Raw genomic sequence first — 26,350 nt, 5'->3', positions numbered from 1 at the left:
TTTGAGGAACACGATTATTCAGGTTTTTACACCAATACACTGTTCTTAACAAAAATTTACCCATCATGTGAAACCTTATAAATAACAGATATAAATTAGATAACTTCAAGACCGAAAGTCAAAAACTTTTTCCATGACAGACAAATTTTCATCGTTTTACCACCATTTATGACACCAAAAATGTGACATAAAAACCCTGCCACATTTAGTCATGAATATTTAAGTCATTAATAAACTTCATATGGCCCCTCATACATACATGTTTTGATATTGATCTCGGGAAATATATTCATCAATACCAGGAGTAAAATACAGTAACTTGTATGGTATTCCGCCTAGCAAAGATTCGGTAACGGTCGTTGTGCTTGGTGTCCATTGTCACAACGACCGTTATCAGGGTCGGTATCTCCGTAAGTTAAACCACGGAGGCTCCAAACCTCTACTGCTTTTACAATAGACAATAGGTGCAGGAGTAGGCCATTCGGCCCTACGAGCCAGCACCACCATTCAATGTGATCATGGCTGACCATTCTCAATCAGTACCCCGTTCCTGCCTTCTCCCCATACCCCCTGACTCCGCTATCCTTAAGAGCTCTATCTAGTTCTCTCTTGAATTCATTCAGAGACTTGGTCTCCACTGCCTTCTGAGGCAGTGAATTCCACAGATTTACAACTCTCTGACTGAAAAAGTTTTTCCTCATCTCCGTTCTAAATGGCCTACCCCTTATTCTTAAACTGTGGCCCCTGGTTCTGGACTCCCCCAACATTGGGAACATGTTTCCTGCCTCTAACGTGTCCAACCCCTTAATAATCTTATATGTTTCGATAAGATCCCCTCTCATCCTTCTAAATTCCAGTGTATACAAGCCTAGCCACTCCAGTCTTTCAACATACGACAGTCCCGCCATTCCGGGAATTAACCTAGTAAACCTACGCTGCACGTTCTCAATAGCAAGAATATCCTTCCTCAAATTTGGAGACCAAAACTGCACACAGTACTCCAGGTGCGGTCTCACTAGGGCCCTATACAACTGTAGAAGGACCCCTTTGCTTCTATACTCAACTCCTCTTGTTATGGAGGCCAACATTCCATTGGCTTTCTTCACTGCCTGCTGTACCTGCATGCTTCCTTTCAGTGACTGATGCACTAGGACACCAAGATCTCGTTGTACGTCCCCTTTTCCTAACTTGACACCATTCAGATAATAATCTGCCTTCTTATTCTTACCACCAAAGTGGATAACCTCACAATTACCCACATTAAACTGCATCTGCCATGCATCCGCCCACTCACACAACCTGTCCAAGTCACCCTGCAACCTCATAGCATCTTCACCCTCTCCAGAGACGCTGCCCGGCCTGCCAAGCCACTCCAGCACTCTGTGAAACATCTACCCACGCTCTCCAGAGACGCTGCCCGGCCTGCCAAGCCACTCCAGCACTCTGTGAAACGCCACCCATCCATGCTCTCCAGAGACGCTGCCTGACCCGCCGAGCCACTCCAGTACTCTGTGAAACATCACCTGCCCACGCTCTCCAGAGATGCTGTCTGACCCGCTGAGTTACTCCAGTACTCTCCGAAATGTCACCTATCCATGTTCTCCAGATATGCTGCCTGACCTGCAGAGTTACTGCGAAACGTCACCTATCCATGTTTATACATGGACCACCCCATTTCAGGGCACCATAATGTTTGGGACACGTGGCTTCACAGGCATCTGTAATTGCTCAGGTGTGTTTAATTGCCTCCTTAATGCAGGTATAAGAGAGCGCTCAGCACCCAGTCTTTCCTCCAGTCTTTCCATCACCTTTGGAAACTTTTATTGCTGTTTATCAACATGAGGACCAAAGTTGTGCCAATGAAATTTGCCTTTACTTACAAATGAAGCCAAAGATAAAATGTATTGTAACGTATCTTTTTCTTACGTAAAGCGCGTCGCGGTGTCCACTCAGATGGATGCAGTATTCTACGACATGATCAGGTGAATGAAGTGGAAACGGTGTTTGCAATTTTATTGTTCCATGTGGTATTCATAAACATAGAAAGGAATAAGAAATACGTGCACTTACTGTGCCAACCAGGTCACTGGTGGACACCACGAAACAACCGTTACACAAAATGTATTTGTGTATTCTGATGCCATTTTCGGAAACTTGCCATCAATATGCTATCTTTTCTTATATTTTTTGTTGATACTATGTTAATCATGAACCCAATAAAGTGCTTGTCAACTTTTTTGAAGGAATTTGAAATTTGACCCCCTATGTCACATTATTGTGTGCCAGTATTGTAAAAATACACATATCCTTTGCATGCAATGACTGCTTGAAGTCTACGATTCATGGACATCACCAGCTGCTGGATGTCATCTCAGGTGTTGCTCTGCCAGGCCTGTATTGCAGCTATCTTTAGCTTATGCTTGTTTTGGGGGCTAGTCCCCTTCAGTTTTCTCTTCAGCATATAAAAGGCATGCTCAATTGGGTTCAGATCGGGTGATTGACTGGGCCACTCAAGAATTGAGCATTTTTTAGCTTTGAAAAACTCCTTTGTTGCTTTAGCAGTATGTTTGGGATCATGCTTGCTCATGTCTTGTGGTAGAATGAACCGCCGACCAATGAGTTTTGAGGCATTTGTTTGAACCTGAGCAGATAGGATGTGTCTATACACTTCAGAATTCATTATACTAGTACCATCAGCAGTTGTATCATCAATGAAGAAAAGTGAGCCAGTACCTTCAGCAGCCATACATGCCCAGGCCATAACACCCCCACCACTGTGTTTCACAGATGAGGTGGTATGCTTTGGATCTTGGGCAGTTCCTTTTCTTCTCCATACTTTGCTCTTGCCATAACTCTGATATAAGTTCATCTTCATCTCATCTGTCTACAAGACCTTTCTCCAGAACTGTGGTTGCTCTTTTAAGTACTTCTTGGCAAACTGTAACCTGGCCATCCTAAATTTGCGGCTAACCAGTGGTTTGCATCTTGCAGTGTAGCCTCTGCATTTCTGTTCATTAAGTCTTCTGCGGACAGTGGTCATTTACAAATGCACACCTGACTCTTGAAGAGTGTGTCAGAAGTCCAATTTACATGTTTACTCATTGGTCTATGAATTGTAGTGAAACTCAGTTGGAAATGATTTTATAAATAAACCATAATCAGTAATTAGACATTTAACACTATCTGCTCATTTGAAAGTAAATAGAAAGATTACAGTTGGTGGTGCGATTTTAATGAGTTAAATCCAGGAATGATTTTTTTGTAGTTATGATTAAAAAATATATATATTGCTGACTTCAATCACCTATTTAGTTATTTTCTGCACCACACAGCCAACCTGGTTTTCTGTTTAAAACTTGTTCATGCAAGTGAACTGAACATTTGGGAAGAATTATTTACAGAAATGTCTCTTGTTTTACATTATGGACTAAGGGTTGGATGAATAACTGAGTAACAGTGATATACAAGGAGACATCAGAGTGCAGTAGATTTGGGTAGGAAGTGTGTCAATTTACACCTGCATATAAGTAATCATTGATAAGGATCTCACTTTTCCTTTTTATGGATTTATTATCCACTAAACTCCACGGTATGCAGATGTCATTGGTAAGACCAGGAAGAGTATTTTTTTAATTTATTGATTTTTTTTAACTGTTACCTATGAGTGCTGCATTTACAGACCTGTTATGCTGCTATAAGAATTTAATTGTTCCATTTTCAGTACATATGACAATTAAACACTCTTGACTCTCAACTCCTTCTGCAGTTGTTCAGTTTTGAGCTGATGCCATGTCCATCTAAATGTATCCCAGTCAGCAGGCTGGTAATCCAATACAACACAATGGAAGGTTGTGGATTTCAACTCCACGAGTCCTGTGTGTGTTCCCCTCAACAAATTCTCATGGAGACGTACATAAGCAACAATATATGGGTGAGGCTGAAGCCAGGTGCATTTTTCGATCATGTTCACTCTAATCTCTGTTATTACAGAATTAATATTGGTTTTAGTATACCATACTTTGATATTGGTTTGATCCTCGGGTATTGGGATAGTGGTCACACATCATTCTTGGTGATAGATATTGAAATGCACTTCAGAGTATATTTTGGTTCCCAAAGTGTTGGCAATGCCATTGCAAGAGGGTCAAATATCTGAAATTATCTGCAAAATTTGGATATAATTTCCTCCTTCTGACTTGAAACTGTGTCATATGTCAATAACAGTTAGTTTTTGTTTTGTTGCTCACTGTGGGTGATTCTTTTAGTAGGAACCAATGGTATTTTATGGGAAAATATTTTTTCACCATTCACACCTCCATATTCCTTTTATGCTTTTGTGTGTCAGGCCTCCCTGAGATGTTGTACTTAAAGGTAAAAGGAGATTAGGTTTATCATTTTGTTCGTCGTGTTTGAGATATTTACCAGTCAAAAGCGATTTCTGTAATTTATTATGGATGAGTATTCTATAACATGGAATATCCTTAAAGGTATATCTTAAAGGTGTCTAGTGGAGTACCCCAAGGATCTGTGTTGGGTCCACTGTTGTTTGTCATTTACATTAATGATCTGGATGATGGTGTGGCAAATTGGATTAGTAAATATGCAGATGATACTAAGATAGGTGGTGTAGTTAATAATGAAGTAGAGTTTCAAAGTCTACAGAGAGACTTGGGCCTTTTGGAAGGGTGGGCTGAAAGATGGCAGATGGAGTTTAATGCTGATAAGTGTGAGGTGCTGTATTTTGGTAGGACAAATCAAAATAGGACGTACAGGGTAAATGGTAGGGAATTGAGGAATGCAGTGGAACAGAGGGATCTGGGAATAACTGTGCATTGTTCCCTGAAGGTGGAATCTCATGTGGATAGGGTGGTGAAGAAGGCATTTGGTATGCTTGCCTTTATAAATCAGAGCATCGAGTATAGAAGTTGGGATGTAATGTTAAAATTGTACAGGGCATTGGTGAGGCCAAATCTGGAGTATGGTGTGCAGTTCTGGTCGCCAAATTATAGGAAGGATGTCGACAAAATGGAGAGGGTACAGAGGAGATTTACTAGAATGTTGCCTGGGTTTCAGCACTTAAGCTACAGAGAGAGGTTGAACAGGTTGGGTCTTTATTCTTTGGAGCGTAGAAGGTTGAGGGGGGACTTGATAGAGGTTTTTAAAATTTTGAGAGGGACGGACAGAGTTGACGTGGTTAGGCTTTTCCCTTTGAGAGTGGGGAAGATTCCAACAAGGGGACATAGCTTCAGAATTGAGGGACAAAAGTTTAGGGGTAACATGAGGGGTAACTTCTTTACTCAGAGGGTGGTGGCTGTATGGAATGGGCTTCCGGTGGAAGTGGTGGAGGCTGGCTCGATTTTATTATTTAAGAGTAAATTGGATAGGTATATGGATAAGAGGGGATTAGAGGGTTATGGTCTGAGTGCAGGTAGATGAGACTAGGTCAGGGAGAGTGGTCGGCGTGGACTGGTAGGGCCGAACGGGCCTGTTTCCGTGCTGTCGTTGTTATATGGTTATATGGTAGCAGAATATCTGCATAGTTGGATGCATTTTTATGATGGTGTTTTATTTATTTTAAATATTGTAACAGTTTCTATCTAATTTAATTGTAGGATGAGGAGAATTAACAGAAAAAAACGAAAGTATGGTATACTGAAAACTAATATGGAAAACATGGAAATGAGGCCATTAGATCAGGAGGATGAAGAAGAAGATGATACGTTATTTGATGTACATCATTCAAGAAGGTGCGTACATAAACCATTAAATGGTCTCTTTGAAAAAATTGTAATCTGAATAATAACTGAAGTAGATCTCCTTTAGTCTCTCCTGGTGCATGCAGAGATGCTATGAAAACTGTTAGCTAACAAGGAAAACAAATTTAAATGTTCAAAAAGCATTGTGATATATTAAAATTGTATTAACAAATGGTAGTGGATATTTAGAACAAGCTGAGAAGAAGCTTTAATGCGGGTTTAATAACAATGTTTATGAGCCAAATGGACAGGTACATAGATAAAAAAGATTTAGAGGCCAATGGGCCAAATGGTAGCAAATAAGCCTAACTCAGCTAGACATCTTGGTCAACATAACGAGTTGGGCCGCAAGGCCTTTTCCCATGCTATATAATTCTTGTATTATCTCTCATTCATACTGTTGCATATATTTTATGTTATTCATTAGTCTCTGGTATCTTTCCCACCCAATACTAATCAATCTTTTCTGATTTCTGCCCTGTTCCAAGCATTCCTTCTTGTTTTCAGTACAACTTGTACTTATTGTACTTACACTTAATTTGTTGTTCTAATGCAGTAAAATGAAATGTCAGCCCTGTTTCTCCACATGTGCTGACCACCTGCTGCATGTTTATAACATTTTCTGCTTTCATTACTATAAAAGAACGAGCTTTTCTTTTCTTTATTGGTATCAATGATACATATTTCTTAACCTTTGTTTTAAATCTCTTGCTGTTAATTCTGAATTACAATTTATCCAAATTTGAAATATGTCCATAAGTCCAAATTGGAAGCTTGATTGAACAATCTGTAAAACTGACATTTTAATGCATGAGGATATTTGGCAAATATCCAAGAGGATATTTGCCAAATATATATATAATCTTTCAGTAGCCTTTAACTTCAGAATGGGTAAACTTAAATCTTAAAGGATTAATTGTTGAATTAAATAACTTGCTCAAATATTTCTGTGGATTTTTCAATGAAGAGATGCCACATAGTAAATTCACATTTTTTTTAAATGCAAGGACAGTTTAAAATGTGTCTAATTTAAGTGCAAGTGATATTTTTCTAGATAATGCACATTTAGAAAAGCTAACCTTACAATCTCACTTATTGCTTTCATTGCACCTAAATGTGGCCCCCTCTAGGTTAGTGGGACCAAGCATAGGCTAGGCAACTGTTTTGTTGAATACTTGCACTCTGTCCTGCAAGGCCTGGTGGAATGCCCAGTTGTTAGCCATTTTAACAAACCTCCCCACTGCCATATCCAATTTGAATTTATCCAATTTCAAGTAAACGACCCCCAAACCCCCTACCTCGCTATGCACAAACCTTTGTTCCACTGCCCCATAACCATGTTTTTCCCCTCCCCCCTTCCATTCATCTCCAACCCTTACCTATTCCCTTTGTTTTCCCCCTCTTTCCCCCATGTCCCATTCCACCCATATCCCTCTCCCGGCTTTGCATTTTACCCCTCCATTTCCTTTCTTATCTGACACCCTTTTGTCTTCATTTCACCTTTAGCCTTAGTTACTATCTCTATCTGCTAATCACCCCTATTACTTGCCAGTTACTGCCCCACCTCTCTTTTCTATCTTTTTCACTTCAACTCCATTAGTCCTAGAAAGGGTTGCAATCCCAAACGTTGTCTGTCAATGTCCCTCAATAAATGCTGCCTCACCTGTAGAGTTCCTCCAGCAGTTTTTTAAAATCAAGAATCTATCTATATCCGGCTTAAAAAATATATGTAAAGGAAGAATTTGAAAGACTTGCAACACTCTGAAAGAAAAAAAATGCATTTTCTCTGCATTAAATCGTTAAGGTCAGTTAATACTGCATTCTTTTAAATAAGCCCTGTAACTTATAAATACCAAAGTGCTGGTGACTATTGAGGAGTGTCTCAAGGTGCCTGGATTATTATGAAGGGCGTATTTTTCACTGGGAAGCAAACATTATTGTCAAGGCTAAGGTTTATTTGCATCCCTAGTAGTCCTTGAAGTTGCCTTCTTAAAAATATACAATCTGAGTAACTTGGGGTTGAGTTAAATTTAGGTGTTTTCAAATTAGATATCCTTGATCTGAGATTTGAAGGGTTTTTTAATATTCAGCAAACTACATAAAGCTCATAGTAATGAGGGGGTGAAAAACATCAAATAGTGAACAATGCCTTGTATTTCATCTGGGTGGTCTACAACCCAATAGTATGAACATTGGATTTTCCAGATTTAGGTAGCCCTACCCTACTGTGCTCCTCTCTTTCTCTTTTCCGATACACATCTGATCCTCCCATTTTTGTTTCCTTTCCCATACCCTTGCTCCTCATCATCTGTTTTCACTCTCTACCAAAGATACTAGAGGAGCAAGATGAACCACTCCGTTGAAATCGCCTATACTGAAGTGTAGTACGCAAAGGAGCGTAACGTCCGCCATTTTAGTAGGCAAAACACGCCGTTCGCTATGCCTCTCGCAGTGTAATCAGTGATTTGGGGGAACAGTGTGTGTGATGATACCATAAAAATGCAGAATATATCTCATCTATCAATTCACAGATTTTTGTTATTTTTCTTTTAAAATGTTTCTGCAAGTTTCTGCCTACTAAAATGGCGCCATGACATACTACGGTTTTTAGGGTCGAGTGTTCTATCTTGCTCTGCTATTATCTTTGCTCTCTACCCTCCTGTTCCATCCACCTACTAACTACACATTTCTCTTGCTGGATCCCCTAGCTCATCTGGTTCCATTTATCTATCATATGTTGGTTTATTATCGTCATGTGTACTGAGAAACAGTAAAAAAAACGTTGTTTGCTGGCTATCCAGTCAAGTCATACATGAGTACAATCAAGCTGTACACAAATGCAATAGGTCATGTAAAAATAAAAATACCAATGAGCAGAATATATGAGTGCCATAATGAGATAGGTTGGGAGAAAGGGACTATACCTTAGCTTAAGGGTGGGCACAGTGGATGCAGCTGGGTTTGATCCTGACCTCAGTTGCTGTCAGTGTGGAGTTTGCACATTCTCCCTGTGACAGCATGGGTGCTCCAGTTTCCTCCCACATCCCAAAATCATGCAGGTTTGTAGGTTACATGGCCTCTATAAATTGCTGACCGTACGAGGTGGAGAGCTACCCTGAACCAACCTCTCAAAACAGGGGAAGAGAAACTGATGAACGCAGCGGCAGACAAGCGGGCACGCAGAAAGGAGCGCAGCAAATTCCAACAGACCAGAGACCACACACAAATGTGACCTTTGTGACAGAGACTGTCACTCTCGCATTGGTCTCTTCAGCCACAAGCGACGCTGCTCTAGCTGAGGTTTGGAGCAAGCAGCCATCAACTAGGATGCATCACCCATGGTCAGCCATGACTGAGGGGGGCCTAAGACCCGTGTCTCCAAGTTAATCTTAAGGTGATGGAAGAATGGATAGGACAAAGGAATTAACTCTTGGGTGAGTCCAAGGTGCCATTGTGATTCTGCTTGCATGCAGAACACATTATTTGATAGATTATTAAGGTAATTGAGGGAGAGAAGCCCTAGAATGTAGGTCTGATCTGTTGGGGAAACCTGAAACCAAAAGAAGAATGCTGGAAATCCCCAGCTGATGGGACAGTCAGTAAAGAGAGTTAATGTTACAGATGGATAATCTTGCACCAGAGTTCCGACACGCTCAGAAAAATATTAACACCGGTTCTGATGAAGGGTGCACAATCTGTAATGTGCTTTCTTTTTCCATGGATCCTGCCTGACTTGCTTAGTGTTCCCAGCATTTTCTGATTATATTTTAAATTTCCAGCATTTGCGCAATTTTTTAATTTTTCAGTAAAATCAAAGTATATGAAGTTGTTGCATTTAATATAAAGTCCCTGTGATCATGTGGAGCTGTTCCTCAAGCTTCCATTTGGCCTAATTGGAACAGTACAGGAGACCGCTGACTGTACTGTGGTGGATATTGACAGGCAGTTGGCAACTCTAGTCACATCTGTGGACTGAACAGAGGTGCTGTGCAAAGTGGTCACCCAATCTGTATTTTCCAGTGCACAGGAGATTATATTGTGAGTACATAATGAAATATTCAAGATGTTTTGCCTGAAAAGATTGCTCTGGTCGCTGTCTAGTACCTGCAAAAGAAATGGCCACAATAAGGTGAAGATAGAACAATGGCCAGGCAGTCATGAAGGAAGGTGATTATTTCTGATTGCTGCTGATAGTTGAAGGAAAGACATATCTGGTGGTGGAGTCTTTTTTTTAAAGTGGTGAAAATTTTTAAGGATTTAATGCCGAGGCTGAGGAATAATAATTGAAGCCATATTGAAAAAAAAGATTAAAGTGATGGGTTTTAAGAGAGATAAAGGAAGATAAGAATAGAAGTAATTCCATAGCTGAAGGCATGACTGGAAAGAGTGAAGCGAAGACAGGGGATATACAGGTCCACTGTCAATTTTATGCAATTGGTAGTCCGGCACCTCTTTAATCTTGTCAAAATGATGAGAGCGTGATTGAACTTCCCCTCTGAAGTCTCCCTGAAAATGTGGCACCTAGGTTGCAGACCTCTCAACCCTTCCGAATTTGGCGGAAAGTTTCCGCTTTATTTCAATTCCGGCATTGCGATTTCGCCTAACATTTTTCCACAAAACACATGCCTTGCGTTCGTCCGGCCCCGCCGCTCGCCGGGCCTCGCGTCGCCGCTCGCTGGGCAGGGCCTCGCCGCTCACCAGGCCTGGCCTCGCTGCGTAGCGTGAAGCCCATTAATGTTGAGTGGGAATGGGGGGGGGGGGGGCAATTGGGGTGGGTGGGAATTGGGGTGGGGGGGAAGGGAGGGGGTAAGTGGGGGTTGGGGAGGGGAGTGGGGGTAGGGGGTGGAGGAAGGGAGGGGGAGTGGGGAGGGGGGTGGGGGGCAGAGGATGGGAGGGGGAGGGAGTGGGGGAGGGGAAGAGGAGGAGGGGAGTGGAGGCAGGGGGAAAGGTGGGGGGAGGGGTGGGGGGGGACATGGACCGTTGTGATTTGCTGTTGAAGACCACAGCAAGTATGTCTTCAATGAAATTAGGTATGTGCAATTTTAAATGAAACTCTTCATAACTTAGTCATACATTTTATGACCATTGTTCTTTTATTCAATAAGGAAAAAGCAAAATAGAAAAAACAAAACAAAACATGTTTTTCTTTGTGTTGTAAAAAAGTATTTCTGTTTAATGACCTTTCTATAAATAGCAGAATATACTCATGATCGGCCTGACATTGTACATGTAGTCCAAGAACTACAGACAGTTGAAAATAATAGTCGTTTTTCACACATGAATGTAGCGCAATGCGCATTTGGCGTGCATACTTTTCTTTTGCTGAAAAGTTGCATTACGCGCCATATTATGAATTTTGATGTAAAATTCTAAATTTTGGACATCAAAATTATGAATTTGTAAAATCAAATGTTGGGAGGCCTGAGGTTGCATGAGACAGCTGATCTCGACCTCATCGGGACTTCTGTACCGATCGGCGGGTGAATTTGCCCCCTGCGGCCAGAGCTCTGGAACTATGGCCCGGCCGGAGCTGGCAGATTCATTCCCATAGCCAACTTCCGTGGCCAATCAATGGGTCAAATTTGCCCCCTACAGCTGGGGCTCTGGAACTGTAGCCTTGCCTGAACCAGCAGATCCGTTCCCATAGCCGATTTCTCAGGCCGTTGTCTCGGCTCCTCAGCTGGACTGTTCCGGTATTGTTGGACTGCTCTCAAAGACGGTGCATTCTGTTTGTCTGACAAAAGGGATAATCCGGAAAGGCTCTGGAACCAAGGTTGCCATAAAATCAGTGGTGGACCTGTATTATAGTCCAGACCTGGAGGAATACTGAGCTCTTCCAGTTGTTGAGGTGGCAGAGAGGCATACAGTGCATTCAGAAAGTATTCAGACCCCTTCACTTTTTCCACATTTTGCTACGTTACAGCCTTATTTTAAAATGGATTAAATTCTTTTTTATCATCAATCTACATACAATACTCCATAATAAAAAAAGTGAAAACAGGTGTTTAGAAATTTTTGCAAAGTAATTAAAAGGAAATAACATGAAATATCACATTTACATAAGTATTCAGACCCTTTACTCAGTACTTTGTTGAGGCACCTTTGACAGCGATTATTGCCACAAGTCTTCTTGGGTATAACGCTATAAGCTTGGCACACCTGTATTTGGGTAATTTCTCCCATTCTTCTCTGCAGATCCTCTCAAGCTCTGTCAGCTTGGATGGGGACTGTCGATGCACAGCTATTTTTAGGTCCCTCCAGAGATGTTCGATCGGGTTCAAGACCGGGTTCTGGCTGGGCCACTCAAGGACATTCACAGACTTGTCACGAAGCCACTCCTGCGTTGTCTTGGCTGTGTGCTTAGGGTCATTGTCCTGTTGGAAGGTGAACCTCCGCCCCAGTCTGACGTCCAGAACGCTCAGGAGCAGGTTTTCATCAAGGATCTCACTGTACTTTGCTCTGTTCATCTTTCCCTCAATCCTGACTAGTCTCCCAGTTCCTGCCACTGAAAAACATCACCACGGCATGATACTGCCACTACCATGCTTCACCGTAGGTATGGTATTGGCCAGGTGATGAGCGGTGTCGCTTGGCATTCAGGCCAAAGAGTTCAATCTTGGTTTCAGCAGACCAGAGAATCTTGTTTCTCATGGTCTGAGAGTCCTTTAGGTGCTTTTTGGAAACTCCAAGTGGGCTGCCATGTGCCTTTTACTGAGGAGTGGCTTCCGTCTGGCCACTCTACCATAAAGGCCTGATTGGTGGAGTGCTGCAGATATAGTTGACCTTCTGGAAGGTTCTCCCATCTTCACAGAGGAACTCTGAAGCTCTGTCAGAGTGACCATCGGGTTTTTGGTCACCTCCCTGACCAAAGCCCTTCTACCCCGATTGCTCAGTTTGCCCAGGCGGCCAGCTCTATGAAGAGTCCTGATGGTTCCAAGGTTCTTCCATTTAAGAATGACGGAGGCCAATGTGGTCTTCGGGACCTACAATGCTGCAGAAATTGTTTCATACCCTTCCCCAGGTCTGTGTCTTGACATAATCCTGTCTCGGAGGTCTACGGACAATTCCTTTGTCTTCATGGCTTGGTTTTTGCTCTGACATGCACTGTCAACTGTGGGACCTTGTATAGACAGGTGTGTGCCTTTCCAAATCATGTCCAATCAATTTAATTTACCACTGGTAGACTCCAATCAAGTTATAGAAACATCTCAACGATAATCAATGGTAACAGGCTAAACCTAAGCTCAATTTTGAGTGTCATAGCAAAGGGTCTGAATACTTATGTAAATGTGATATTTCAGTTATTTCTTTTTAGTTACTTTGCAAAAATTTCTAAACACCTGTTTTCACTTTTTTATTATGGGGTATTGTGTGCAGATTGATGATTTAAAAAAATGAATTTATTCCATTTTAAAATAAGGCTGTAACGTAACAAACTGGAAAAAGTGAAGGGGTCTGAATACTTTCTGAATGCACTGTATGTGTCAGTTTTACGGGGCAATTTGAATGAAAGGATAAAATTCATGCTATTGATGGATCATGAGCAATGTAGATCAGCTTGCACACGCTCATGGATGAGTGACCGATATGAGTTGTGGCACAAGCTCATATTTGCAATCCATAATGAGTCTTGAGGTCACAAAGTTTGATACAGCCGAGAAGAATTGAATCCAGTAATGCTGAAGAACAATGAACTATCTGCACCATTTAACCAGCATTTTATTTATTGGCTAAAGCAATTATGAAACAAATTTATTCATAAACCAAATTTAATGCTTCATGCACTTTGCTTATTATTCATTCCCCATGGACCTAAGTTGAAACAAAAATAATTTTCATTTGCTAAATGATCTCACAAAAACCTGTACTGTGAATACAGGCAACCCCAGTTTATGGGGGGGGGAGGGGGGGTTACCTTCCTGAAAAATAGGCTACCTCATGATTTTCCATCTTTACATTCATCAAGAAATGTGAGATAAAGAAAATATATTGTGGAAAAAAATATTTAATATTTTCTCACAAATCCATTGAGCGACATTTATTCCACATTTCAAATTTTAGGTAGGAATTTATTAATTCTGTAAGGCGAATGACTGTAACACGGAAGGGTTGCATGTGACAGGTTATCAATGCCAAATGCTACTTACTTACCGCTAGGTGAATTAACTCATGGTGAAATGGACAGTATATGTTTAAGTAAATAGCACATATTTTAATGTTTCTATATATTTCAATTATTTTGTTTTTAATTGTGCATACTGACATTTATTTCAGAAATACCTGCATTTAGATTGGAGTCCTCCCTGCTACTTGTCTGAAAAAATTGATTTACACAATATAATTTTCATATAATATTTTGTGCCATTATTAATGCTTCAACAATATTATTTTGCTACAGAGATTCTGCTAAAGCTTGCAAATTGAGTACTTGAATATTCACTGTGTTAATACTCAACAGTAATTAGCTTGTAGACATGTAGTTTGCATTTCCCACATCCTTTTCCTGAAGATTGTGAAAATTCACTTATGCTTTTGGGAGCAATCCCAACAATACTGTTGGGAGTAATAGCATTATATTACTTATATTGATAGGATTTTCTTTCCTAGTCAGTGGAAGCACTGTGTGGCAAATGCCATGTATTGTAAAGCTGCTTCCATGATTTTTCCAAACCCCAACATTTTATTTCAGGAGCCCAAAACTGCACTGACAATTAAATTAAGAATGTTTTGGTATATGAATTTGATATGGGTATATCATATATATGTTCAAACTGTTCAATCGGTGATAATGAAAGAAAGTGCTGGAGGAACTCAGCCGGTCGGCAGTCATTCTATCTTTAAAATGTCTGTGGAAGAGCATTTCGGGACCACATGTTAATGGGGGGTACTGGAGAAAGACCAGCTTCAAAAGAATGATTTTGCACAGGTAAACTGTTATCAAAGTTTGGCAAGCAAATCTGTAATTAAACAATGGGAAGGCGGCCTTTAAGGTGGAGGTGTTTCATTTATACTCCAGGTCCATTTCTGTGACTGAAGCCTGTGAAGAGATTCACGGCTGAGCTCCCTGAATGAGCAGAAATTTAAAGCCAAGTCGAGCAGCAAAGCACATGAATTTGGAACAAGAATAGGGTCACTTGGCCCCTTTGAGCTTAATCTGATATTTAATATAATAATGGGTGATGTGATTCCTACCTCAACTCTGCATTATTTTTGCCCCCACAGTAACTTACACTCCCATACTTTTGAGGTACCCTTTTACCTCTGCCTTGTATATATACAAAGTCTGCCTTGGCTGCAGCTCCTGAGGGAGAGTTCAAAAACCTTTCAATGCTCAGAAGGGTTGAAATTTTGATGCCCTTAAATAAGTGCCCCCCTATATTAAAAGATTACTCCTGTATTATATAGCTTCTACAAAGGAAGCAATCTATCCACGTCCACTCAATCAGGAGCCTCAGGATCTGCACATTTCAGTCAAATCCCCTCTTACTCCTTTGAACTCCAGATTTAAGCCTAGCTTACTTAAACTTTTCTCATTAGGCAACCGGCCATTGCCAGAATGAGGCCACACGCAAACTGGAGCAACAACACCATATATTCCACATGGGTAGCTTGCAACCCAACAGTATGCTCTTTGAGGTCTTCAATTTTAGATAACTAACCAACAAAGACCTCCGCCACCCTTTTCCACCCACCTCCCCCTCTCTCTTCCCTGTGCCCCTCCTGGATGTGCACCTTCTCCCACCTCCCACTATCCTTTCTGCTACCACCTATATCCCTTCCCCGGCTTCAAATTTCATGCCTCTTATCTCCTTATCTCACGGCCTTTTACCTTCACATCTCTGGCCTTTATCCAATCATCTGCCAATCAAACCTCCTTCACCTGTATCCACCTACCATTTGCCTGACTTTGTTTTGGCCTGCCCCTAACTCTCTTCCAACTTTCACTTCTCAATTACATTCAGTCAGAAGAGCTCCAAACTGAAATGTTATCTATTTCTGTCCTTCAGAGATGTTGCCTGACTGCTGAGCTACTCCAGCACTTTGTGTTGTTTTCTAAACCAGCTTCTGCAATTCCTTGTGTCTACACCTATTCAAGGAGTTAGTATAGAAAACTTATGAATGGCTTCTAATACTTTAGCATCCTTTTTGTTTAAAAATAAGAGCTCACCTATTTAAAATTGGTGAGGCAATGTTTTTCTCTGAGGGTCCTGAGTCTTTGCAAGATTACTGCGAGTAAATGGGAATGTGGCATTGATCTTATTACATCCAGAGCAGGCTCGAAGCTAGGTGACCACCTCTTGCTCCTAATTTATGTTTGGTGAGCAAAATTTGGTGTATGTGATATGACTTCTAAAAAGCATCTTGATTAAAAGCATAGGTCGTTATTAGGTTTGAAGATCACTGGATGAAAGGGGCAGTGGCATCGTAAATTAAAATTTAAATAACAGGAAGCAGTAGCAGCAAAAGGGTCCTTTTCAGACCACAGAAGTTCTCTCAAACTCTCAAATTGGTAGGCCACTGATTTTTAATATATTTTACTGACTTGGATGTATAGGGATTAGTGTGAATAGAATGAATCTAACTATTTGCTTATTGACTAAAAGAATGTAAAGTAACATGTTTGAGATTTCTTTGACAGACTCAGTTTACCAAATTATTCATTATTCAATGAAGCTAAGACAAAAAAAAATTACATTTATAATGTTAATACAGATCGATCACTGAAATTTTTGGCTAAAAAACAATATTGAATTTTTACTTTTATTTGTGTGAAAGGAATTTTACAGTTTTTAACTTAGTACTGTGTCAGAATCAAGTAATTCCCTCGTTAGCACTTTCTGTGAAATTCACATAAGCACATCATAGTTAATATATATTTGTATTTTATATTTTTTGTCTTTTTAAATTACAGGTAAAGTGAATCTTACTGTACGTTTTGCAAGAAAATCAAATGTACAGAATTATCAAGACATCATCTGTTTCTTGCTCTACCAGATCAAGCTCGAAGTCTGTATAGCGTATTGCCATATACCATGTTATTGTACAGTAATTTTGCAGCCCTGCCACTCTAATGAAAAATATATTATTTTAATAAGGTAAAACATATCTGATATAGGTGTAAATGAAAATGGAGGATTGTACATTTCTATTTTTAGTTTCTATTTTTAGTTTCTATTTTTAGTTTCTAAGTGACAATTCCAATCTTTAAAATCTGTGGGGTGAATAACTAAGACATTTACCCAATTCTCCTGTAGATATAATATTAGTCACTTTTCAACTGAAGCAATACGAAAGTTTGGATTTAAAATGAATGGATTGATATTTTCTAGCTCAAACATTGATTTTATTTTTAAGGTTGGAATCAGAGTGCCAATATAACATTGTTCAGTAACAGGAATTTTAATAAAAAATTACTAAGATTTTAATATCAAAGCAAATTGCTGTACCTTGCAACACTTAATTATTTTTACACTAATGTTTAAAGTGTTGGATTACATTTTTGATATTGTAGATATAGCATGCGAACACATTATATAAAGACTCAAAAATCTCAAACATTTTGTACAGAATATGCAAACCAGCAAAATGTTAACAAAATATTTGAGGGATTTTGATTTATTTGCCTTTTTCTAAAAGAATTGGAACTTGAAACTTAAGATTGTTTACTTGATGTTGATCAATGCTTTTCAATTCAGTTATGAACATGATTTTTTTGGCAAATTATAGGGGCCTTAGGTAAAATGTAGGAGTTAAAAGTAGAACTTTGGTATTTCAAAGTAAAATGAAATGTGGTGTATTATTGCTAATTAATAGCATGATAATACAGATGGCTTTGATTCTCCAAATAAAAGTCACCCATTTCATTTTGTATCTCCACATTCCAAGAGGACAAATTCATGATAGATTTGGTAATAATGTTTTGAGTCCATTGAAAATTTTGTTTTTGAATGATTTCTCTTGTGTGAGATTTTCTGGTTATGGGGCTAGTTCTAATCCTGTTTGTGTGCATGTGAAATGGCCACATGTTAATCGATTTTGTCTGTGCATTAATGAAAACCTAATAAAAGTGAAAATGCTAGCCGTGATTTGTTCAGATAAACTCAGAAAACATCAATTTTCATATGCATCGTCATTCTACTGGTGTGTGACCTATGAATCAATAGTTTAAATATAGCACTAAAACTTGCACCAATGTGTTACTTTCCTGCATGTACTTGGTCGATTATCTCCCAGCATGGATCATTCTTCTGCTTCATCACCAACCTTACGTTAAGTTAAGGTTTTAAGTGCCTTTTTTTTTGGTTGATCTTTGGAGACTGGCTGCATCAAATTATCCAGTTAAACCATAACACTAGAAATACTATATATTTCATAGCACTCTCCTTGGAGTTTCAAATTAATTGTTTCAGTAAAAACAAAATCCTGATTACATTTGAGATAGGAAATGGATTTTGAAAACCAAATCAATTATACCACAAGACTGGTACAACTGATACATATATCAGTTCATAACTCAGCAGGTCAGGCAGCATCTCGGGAAAGAAGGAATGGGTGACGTTTCAGGTCGAGACCCTTCTTCAGACGTCTGAAGAAGGGTCTCGACCTGAAACGTCACCCATTCCTTCTCTCCCAAGATGCTGCCTGACCTGCTGAGTTCCTCCAGCATTTTGTGAATAAATCGATTTGTACCAGCATCTGCAGTTATTTTCTTATATCAGTTCATACTTGAGTCTGAAGAAGGGTTCCGACTCAAAACGTCACCCATTCCTTTGCTCCAGAGATGCTTTCTGACCCGCTGAGTTGCTCCTGCATTTTGTGTCTATATTCAATGATACCAGATCATTTTTTAAAAATGTTATTTTGAAATACATCTTTGGACTAACAAGATGCTTAACCAGGTCAAGTCTATTATTAATACGGTTCAAACATTTTACTATGTCCCTTGCATGTTTATTGATTATAATATGAAGAAAATATCTACTTCTGACAGAACATTGGAACTCACAAAATAAACATTATTACATGTTCACTTTCATAACTTGGGACTTCGCCTGTGAATGTAAAAATGTATGTTTTCTATTCATCTTGGAAAGAATTAGTAGTTAAAATATTTTTTTGTGCCTGCTAATTGTTGTAAATTGAACTTTGCGTAATTCCAGTTTCATTCAAATCAAGCAAAAGATTAATTTTCTCAATTAAATCCATTGGTAGACCAACTACTGAACATTTATTTTAATTTACTGCTGTACACATTCAATTAACATGTGAACGTATGAGTAGAGATTTAACTTGATATTCTGCTTTGTTTTACTAAGTCACTGAAAACTGGATAACAGTCATACAAATTATAATATTGTCATTGGAACCTTGTAACAGTGAATTTAGTAAAGAATTTCTCACATAGCATAAAATGTATTTAATTCTTGTTTTGATGCTGTACATTCAAAACTGGTTACCAGCACTAAGTGTGATAGAACATTGACTTCAGGGGAACAAAATGTGCAAAATGAGTGTGAATTCATTCAACTACAATATGCTGGTGACCATATTGTAATTTCTTCCCATTTCGTTATTTATTTGTGATGTAACATATTTTGAGAAACGTATGAAGCTGAAAACTTTGGTTAATAAATCTCACTTTTTTGGCTTTGTACAAAAGCTTATTTGACTTTCTGTACCTATTCCTCAAAATCAAATGTGGCCAGGTTGCAAGAACATTGAAAATGTCTTGTGGCATGAATTGTGACATGGTCTTCCCTAGCTTATAAAGTGTTAATGATTTTCTAGTCGATTGTTACCAGAGTAAATAGATTGCAGTCACTGTGGATAACCAGTTTTTCAAGAAATGGAAAATCCCAAAGCATAGTGGAAAAATAAATACCTGGAAGCAAAAACTATAACTTTCTTTTAGAATTCAAGCTCATAATGTTTTTTTGGTGTATAAATTAAGTCAATCATCTGCTGGGGAATAATAGGCAATTCAGGTTTAGATTTAGATGGAGGAATTATTAAGGACATCTCATACTTATTGTATCTAGTTGAAAAGTTGTCTATGATCGTATTGCTGATTGGACGTCGAGCAAAACATCATAGAAGTGCCGCACACAAACAGGGTATAAGATAACTGACTTAAGTGGTATTTTTTTTAAGTAGTCATCAGATCCAGGGATTGTAGTCTTTTAAAACTTATCCTGCTCGTGAAGAAGTCGCTTGGGATTATGAATGCCTTACGTCTACTCCAACCACCTCAGAACTCTTAATAAGGCCAATGTGGGAACTTCAGATTATGGGCAAGTAGTAGTCATAGGAGATAGTTTGTGGGGTAGGTAGTTTGTGAGGTGGTCCACCGGCTCTTCTGCTTACAAGAGACCTCTGTGTACCTGCAGCGCAGAGCCTCAAAGTTCTCAATGCCATCCTGAATGCTTCCTTTTACATTTTGAGTGATCTTGGGCAAAAGAGTTTCGGGAGTGATGGAAGATATTGTGTTTCTTCAAGGAGACATTGAAACAACCTTGAATCATTTCCTCTGTCCACCTGCTAATCTCCTATGACAGAACTCAGAATGTTCCTGTTTCGACAGTGATGTTTGATGTGCATTGGCTTTCATCTTACAGAATTCCCTTTGACCAGAATTATTGATAGGGAGGGAGAGTTGAAGGTGAGTAGTGGAAGTTATTGGATGCAGCATATTTGAATGTTCAAAAATGTGCCATTCACTGAATTCGTGCACAAAATCAACCCTTATGAAATGGGGCAATGCATTAGAATAGATTGTGGATCAGATAGCAAACAGAAAACAGGGAATAAAGTAGATATTTTCAAGTTGACAAACTACAACACATGAACCATCATAAGCCTTGGTCTCAGTTCATAAGATCATTAATGACAAAATGTAATAGTTATGCCAAATTGTTGATGAACAAAGCTCAGTATGAAATTGAGCACAGTGAAGACAAGTGCACATATGACATAATATGAGTTGTTGTTGTTGTTGTTCATCCTTCGGGTTCGAAGATGACCATGACTTCACTTTCAGTTGGAGGATTGGTGACTGTGGGTCCGGAAGTGACTGGTGAGGCCAATCCGGGCCCGGAAGGCACGCCCACACGTAGGACACAAGTGGATGGCTGCTGCAGTGGAAGTGGAGGTAGGCCGGGCCTTGCGCGCGGTGCGTCTGTTCTCTGCTGCACGGGCTCCTGTGGTGAGCTTGCTACGCCAGGTTGGACGGTCCAGAGCAAGAGACTCCCAAGTGCTGAGGTTGATGTCCAAGTCTTTGAGGGACACTTTGAGGCAGTCCTTAACCGTTTCTTCTGTCCTCCTACTGAGCGCTTGCCCTGACACAGTTGTCCATACAGAAGCTGTTTTGGCAGTCGACTCTTGGGCATTCTGACGACATGGCCTGCCCATCTGGCTTGGGCTTTCCGTAGGAGGGTGTGGACGCTGGGGATTCCAGCCTGTTCCAAGACCTCTGTCGGGAATTTTGTCCTGCCACCTGATGTGAAGGAGTCTACGTAGGCAGCTCAAGTGAAAGTGGTTGAGCTGTTTGGCATGTCTCCTGTAGACAGTCCAAGTCTCACTGGCATAGAGAAGAGTGGTGAGTACCACTGCACGGTAGACCTTCAGCTTGGTGGTAAGGCTGAGTCCTCTCCGCTCCCAAACATTCCCACGGAGTCGCCCAAAGGCAGCGCTGGCCTTGGCAATCCTGTTGTTGACCTCAGCGTCAATGTTCACCACTCGCGAGAGTGTACTACCCAGATAGGTAAAGCTGTCTGTAGGTTCTGCCCCTTCACCGTGATGTGTGGTTCCTGATAGGGCTTTCCAGGCGCTGGCTGGTACATAACTTCAGTCTTTTTGGTGCTAATGGAGAGACCAAAGTTGTCACAGGCCTGTGAGAAGCAGTCCATTTCATGCTGCATCTTCTGCTCTGTGCTGGCGTTGAGGGCGCAGTCATCAGCAAATAAGAAATCTCTGATGATGGTCTCCTTCACCTTTGTAATAGCTTGTAGGCGCCTGAGAACCACGTGTGACACTGGCAGGAAAATCAGAAAAATATTTTGGTTTTAGTTTGAAGGCCGGAATAGTTTGTGAGATGCAAATTTGAGTGCTCACAATTACGATGCTCGAGACAATCTAGAGAAACAAGTATTTTATTTGCAAGTCTGCAGAGTTGGGTGCCTTCCCTCTCAAGACACACCGAGGTCGGGAAAATCCCTTCTTTTTATTCACTTCACTTTACAATTGTCACATCTTAAATTCCTCCCCTTCGGGCTCCTTCCAATCGGAGCACTGAGGTGCACAATCTACCGTCATCGCCCCTGTTGCCTCCCACATCATACATCGCATGTACATTTAAATGAGGCATCTTGTCATGCGGGGCGTTTTTGCAATATTCATTTATCTCATTAGGCATGCGCAGTACAGAGTAGTTCATGCCCTCTCCCCTAGTGCTCTGGTCATCTTGCCCTCTCTCCTAGTTCTTTGGATATCTTGCCCTTATCCTCGGAATGTCACTATTTACTCTTGCGGTTCTTAGTCAGGTCAGCTATTTCTCATGGTCCTTAGTTTAAATCAATTAACCCTTTTTACTTGTCTCTCACAATCCACCCTTTTTCTTATGCCACGCTACTTTGATTTATACTATTTCCTCCTTTTCTAGTGCTAACAGCAGAGTCTTTGCCTCTCTATATTCCTCCTGCTGGTCATACTGTACTCTGCAGGCCATCATGGTGATGTCGTTCTTTGTCAGGGCTGTCTCTATCAATCGCTGAGACAACCCCCGTATGCAGGGAATGATACAACATCCGAATAGACACATCAACCCCATCACAACTACCACTGATGTTAGGGCTGATGTAAAGATGTGCTTCCATTTCCCAAACCAGGAGTCTAGAAACCCGGTCCAGGAGGTGTCTACCCCAGAGTTTTCGGCCAATTCGATAGAGAGGGAGGTGAGACTTGCTAGGGCTCTTGATACAGACCCATCAGGAGCAGTGTTGTTGGGGATGTAGGTGCAACATTGTTCCCCAAACATCACACACACCCCCCCTTTCTCAGCCAGGAGCATGTCCAAGGCTATGCGATTTTGCCAGGCCATTAGGCTGGTAGCTGTCAGTTGTTCCGCTAATCCTTCAACCGCATCTCGAGTGTAATTTATAAAGCGTTGTTGATTGTAGTATAGCACCTCCCCCATTTCCTGTCCATCTGGGTTATATCTTGTATAGCACTCAAATCCCTCCTCCCCGAGGGGAATGGTGAATGGGGGGGGGGTCGAGGGTCTTCCCTTCAGCCCTTCGTGTTGTTGTTGCTAGCCGGGAATAGGTAATGGTATTTCTGGCAGGTCTCATTCTTTGGTAGTATGGGATTCGTGAATAGTTGTAGTATACATGACATAGCCCCAGGTGTCCTATTCCAATTCAGGGGAAATGGTACGGGGACCAGCTGAGGCTTAGCTCCGGCGCAGGCATAGCAATTGGTTTGTTGCATACTTCTGGCCGTGTACATCATCCAGGTAAGCCAGGTGTTGGTTCCCTTTCCCCCTGTTGGTATTCCCTCCCCATACAATTGCATTAATTCTATTTCTCCTGTTACTATCATTATATTTAAATCCTTAGGCTCATACTCCGTGGTGACATTGCTGACTACAGGTGGTGCTGGGGTAACCCAGGGATCCCTACTCTGACTGTCTTCTATCTGGAACATTCCCCCCTTATCCTCATATTTTACCATATATCCGTCCCGTTCTACCTTTATTTCAAACCTCAGGCATGCGTCCTTCCCTGTTTTATCTGCACATATCCAATACCTACCACTTTCCTTCATTTGAACCCTCTGTATGCTTACATATACACGTCCTGGCAATCCCTCATTTGGGTTTTGATATACTCTCCACCTATCAGTTTGATAGGTGGGCTTATGCCACCCCTCTCTAGATGAAGTGAATACCTCGTGCCAATCTTTACAGGGATGGGTGCATACATACATCCTATGACCACACCACCATTTTCCTTCACATACATCAAATGGGATGGTGGTGGCCCTTCTATTCTGTGGTATAGTTATTTTTATGCATGTTACATTACTCACAACCTGGATAACCACCCAGCACCCGATCCACCAGCACAAAGTCTTCATTTTCCGTGCGGGGTCCTGGTGAATACCAAAGTCAATGGCTCCTTTCCTCCACGTGCCGTCTACGGGCTGATATTGTCTGGTGGGGCCTCCACGGGACCCTTAAATCGACTTGCGTGTGTCCACCCTTTTTCTTTTGTTCGTACTGCTGTCTCGGTGGTTAATAACACAAGGTAGGGTCCAGTCCACCTAGGTTGCAACTTTTCTTCCTTCCACGTTTTTATTAGTACCCAGTCTCCAGCCTTGACTGAGTGAATCGGAAAATCCAGTGGCGGGCTCTGGGCCAATAATCCTTTAGTTTTTAGTTCTGCAAGAGATTGGGATACTGCCAGTAAATAGTTCCTTAAGAACACGTCGTTCCCTGGTATTGTTGGGATCCCTTCTATCTTTCCTAAGTACGGGAGCCCGAATAACATTTCATATGGGGATACCCCTATATCTTTCCAAGGTGCCGTTCGGATTCTTAACAAGGCTATCGGAAGGCACTTAGTCCAGGGGAGTCTCGTTTCCTCTACTAACTTGGTGATTTGGGTCTTTAAGGTGCCATTCATTCTTTCCACCTTTCCGGAACTCTGGGGATGCCATGGTGTATGCAATTTCCATTCAATCCCTAATGCTTCACATATCATTTTATGTGTTTTGGAGGCAAAATGGGTCCCTCTATCTGAGTCTATTGTTTCCACAATCCCATATCTGGGTATAATCCGGGGCAACTCGGTGAAGTCTACCTGTATTCTTTGGAAGGGCCTTATTGCTAATGGTTGTCCTCCTCCTGGGACTGCTCTCATGATTTTTTTTGTTGATTCGCTGACATATTACACAACCCCCTATGACTTGTTTGGCCATGGTATACATCCCACGGCAAGCGTAGGTCCTGAGGAGGGTATCACAGAGGGCTTGGGTTCCCCAATGGCTTTGCCCGTGCAACCTCCCTAATAACTCCCTTATAATTTCTTTGTTCAATTGCTGCTTTCCATCCGGTGTCCACCATTTCCCATTTGGGGTACGCCGGGCTCCCATTTCTCTCATGTGTTCCTGCTCTTTTTCACCAAAGATAGGTATCTTTTCCTCTGGTTCCCTTAAAGGTATCAGTGACATCATTTCTACCGTCTGATCTGTGGCTGCTCTCTTTGCCACCTCATCCGCTGCCCTATTTCCTCGGACTTCCAGGGTGTTACCCTTCTGATGCCCTCTCACATGTGCTATGGCTACCCGTTCTGGTTTCTGCAAGGCCTCCAGTGTCTGTCCTATCAATTGCTCATGCGCTAATTCTTTCCCCCGAGCTGTTATCATTCCTCGCTCTTTCCAGATCTTCCCAAAGGTGTGTACTACCCCAAAGGCGTATTTTGAGTCGGTATACACTGTTCCTTCCTTTCCCTCCAATAGTTCCAAAGCTCTCATTAGTGCATATAATTCACAAGATTGGGCTGACCAACTATCAGGCAGCCTGCCACTTTCAATTTCCTCCATAGTTTCCCCATTCACTATACCGTATCCACTATATCTTTTTCCATCTATACAGAGTATACAACTGGACCACTACTCTTCCCTCTACCGGTGCTGTGCCTATTCCCAATTGTATTTGTAAATCTCTGCCCATTAAATTTACGCCAGCCTGGGGTACTAAGATCAGGTCCTCTACCGCCTCCCGGTTTTCATACCTTACATTCACTCCTCCTATCTCGGGAGCTACCATCACAGTTCCCCCTACCCCGGTAATTTTTACTCTCCCTTGTCCTGCCTCCGTACCTGTTGGTACTTTGGTCACACTTGATCGCTCCGCTCCTGAATCTACCATGAACACCGTATCTTCTCCTTGGGGTCCTATTTTTAAATTTACCAGGGGCTCCCTTCTATAGTCCCTCGACCCCAAGGACGAGAACCCCTGACCCCCCCTATTCATTTTCCATCATACTGTACGTGCGGGACTCCGCTACAAGCTCAGGGCACTCCCTTTTGAAGTGTCCTTCCTTATTACAAAAATAACATTTTGAAGGCCCTGTCCTCCAACCTTGTCCCGTACCCGTATTTCCCCGGCCCCTGCCGTAACCTTCTCCATATCCCCCTCTTCTACGGCCTCTGCCGCCTCCTCTCCCTCTGCCTTGGGCGTAACTCCCCCGCCGTCCTGTACTTCCCTGTTCCTTGTCTACTACTTGCTTTACTGCCTGTAACATAATCTTTGCCTTTCCCTTCTGTTTCTCCTCATCCCTCCGCACGTACACTTTCTGGGCCTCCGTAAGCAACTGAGGTAGTGATCTCTCATTCCAATCATCCATCTTTTCTAACTTTTTCCTCACATCAGGCCAGGATTTGCTCCAATAATACCTTGGCTACCGACTGTGAGGTGGCAGTTACTGTAGGGAATGCTTCTACCCATCTAGTGAAATGGTCTACTACCACTAACAGGTATTTCCATCTCTGTATTTAGTCACGAAATTTGCCCTGAGCAGTTGTTGTCCTGCCTC

The 26,350-nt window shown here is 41.3% G+C and overlaps 1 protein-coding gene across 1 annotated transcript in view; it reads left to right on the top strand.

The window, feature by feature from the left end:
• LOC144592096 (membrane protein FAM174A-like) overlaps window positions 1-18,335 on the top strand; it is a 28,427-nt gene extending 10,092 nt beyond the window's left edge. The window contains exons 2-3 of the mRNA XM_078396433.1: window positions 5,613-5,747; window positions 16,669-18,335. Coding sequence (XP_078252559.1) covers window positions 5,613-5,747; window positions 16,669-16,672 — 139 coding nt within the window. The 3' untranslated portion in view covers window positions 16,673-18,335. The remainder of the gene's footprint in view (window positions 1-5,612; window positions 5,748-16,668) is intronic.
• Window positions 18,336-26,350: the final 8,015 nt, after the last annotated feature.

Source organism: Rhinoraja longicauda, chromosome 3 (genome assembly GCF_053455715.1).
Source record: "Rhinoraja longicauda isolate Sanriku21f chromosome 3, sRhiLon1.1, whole genome shotgun sequence".
NCBI classification, from domain to species: Eukaryota; Metazoa; Chordata; class Chondrichthyes; order Rajiformes; family Arhynchobatidae; genus Rhinoraja; species Rhinoraja longicauda.
The sequence above is the reverse complement of the archived record's forward strand: the minus strand, read 5'-3'. Positions and strand labels throughout refer to the sequence as shown.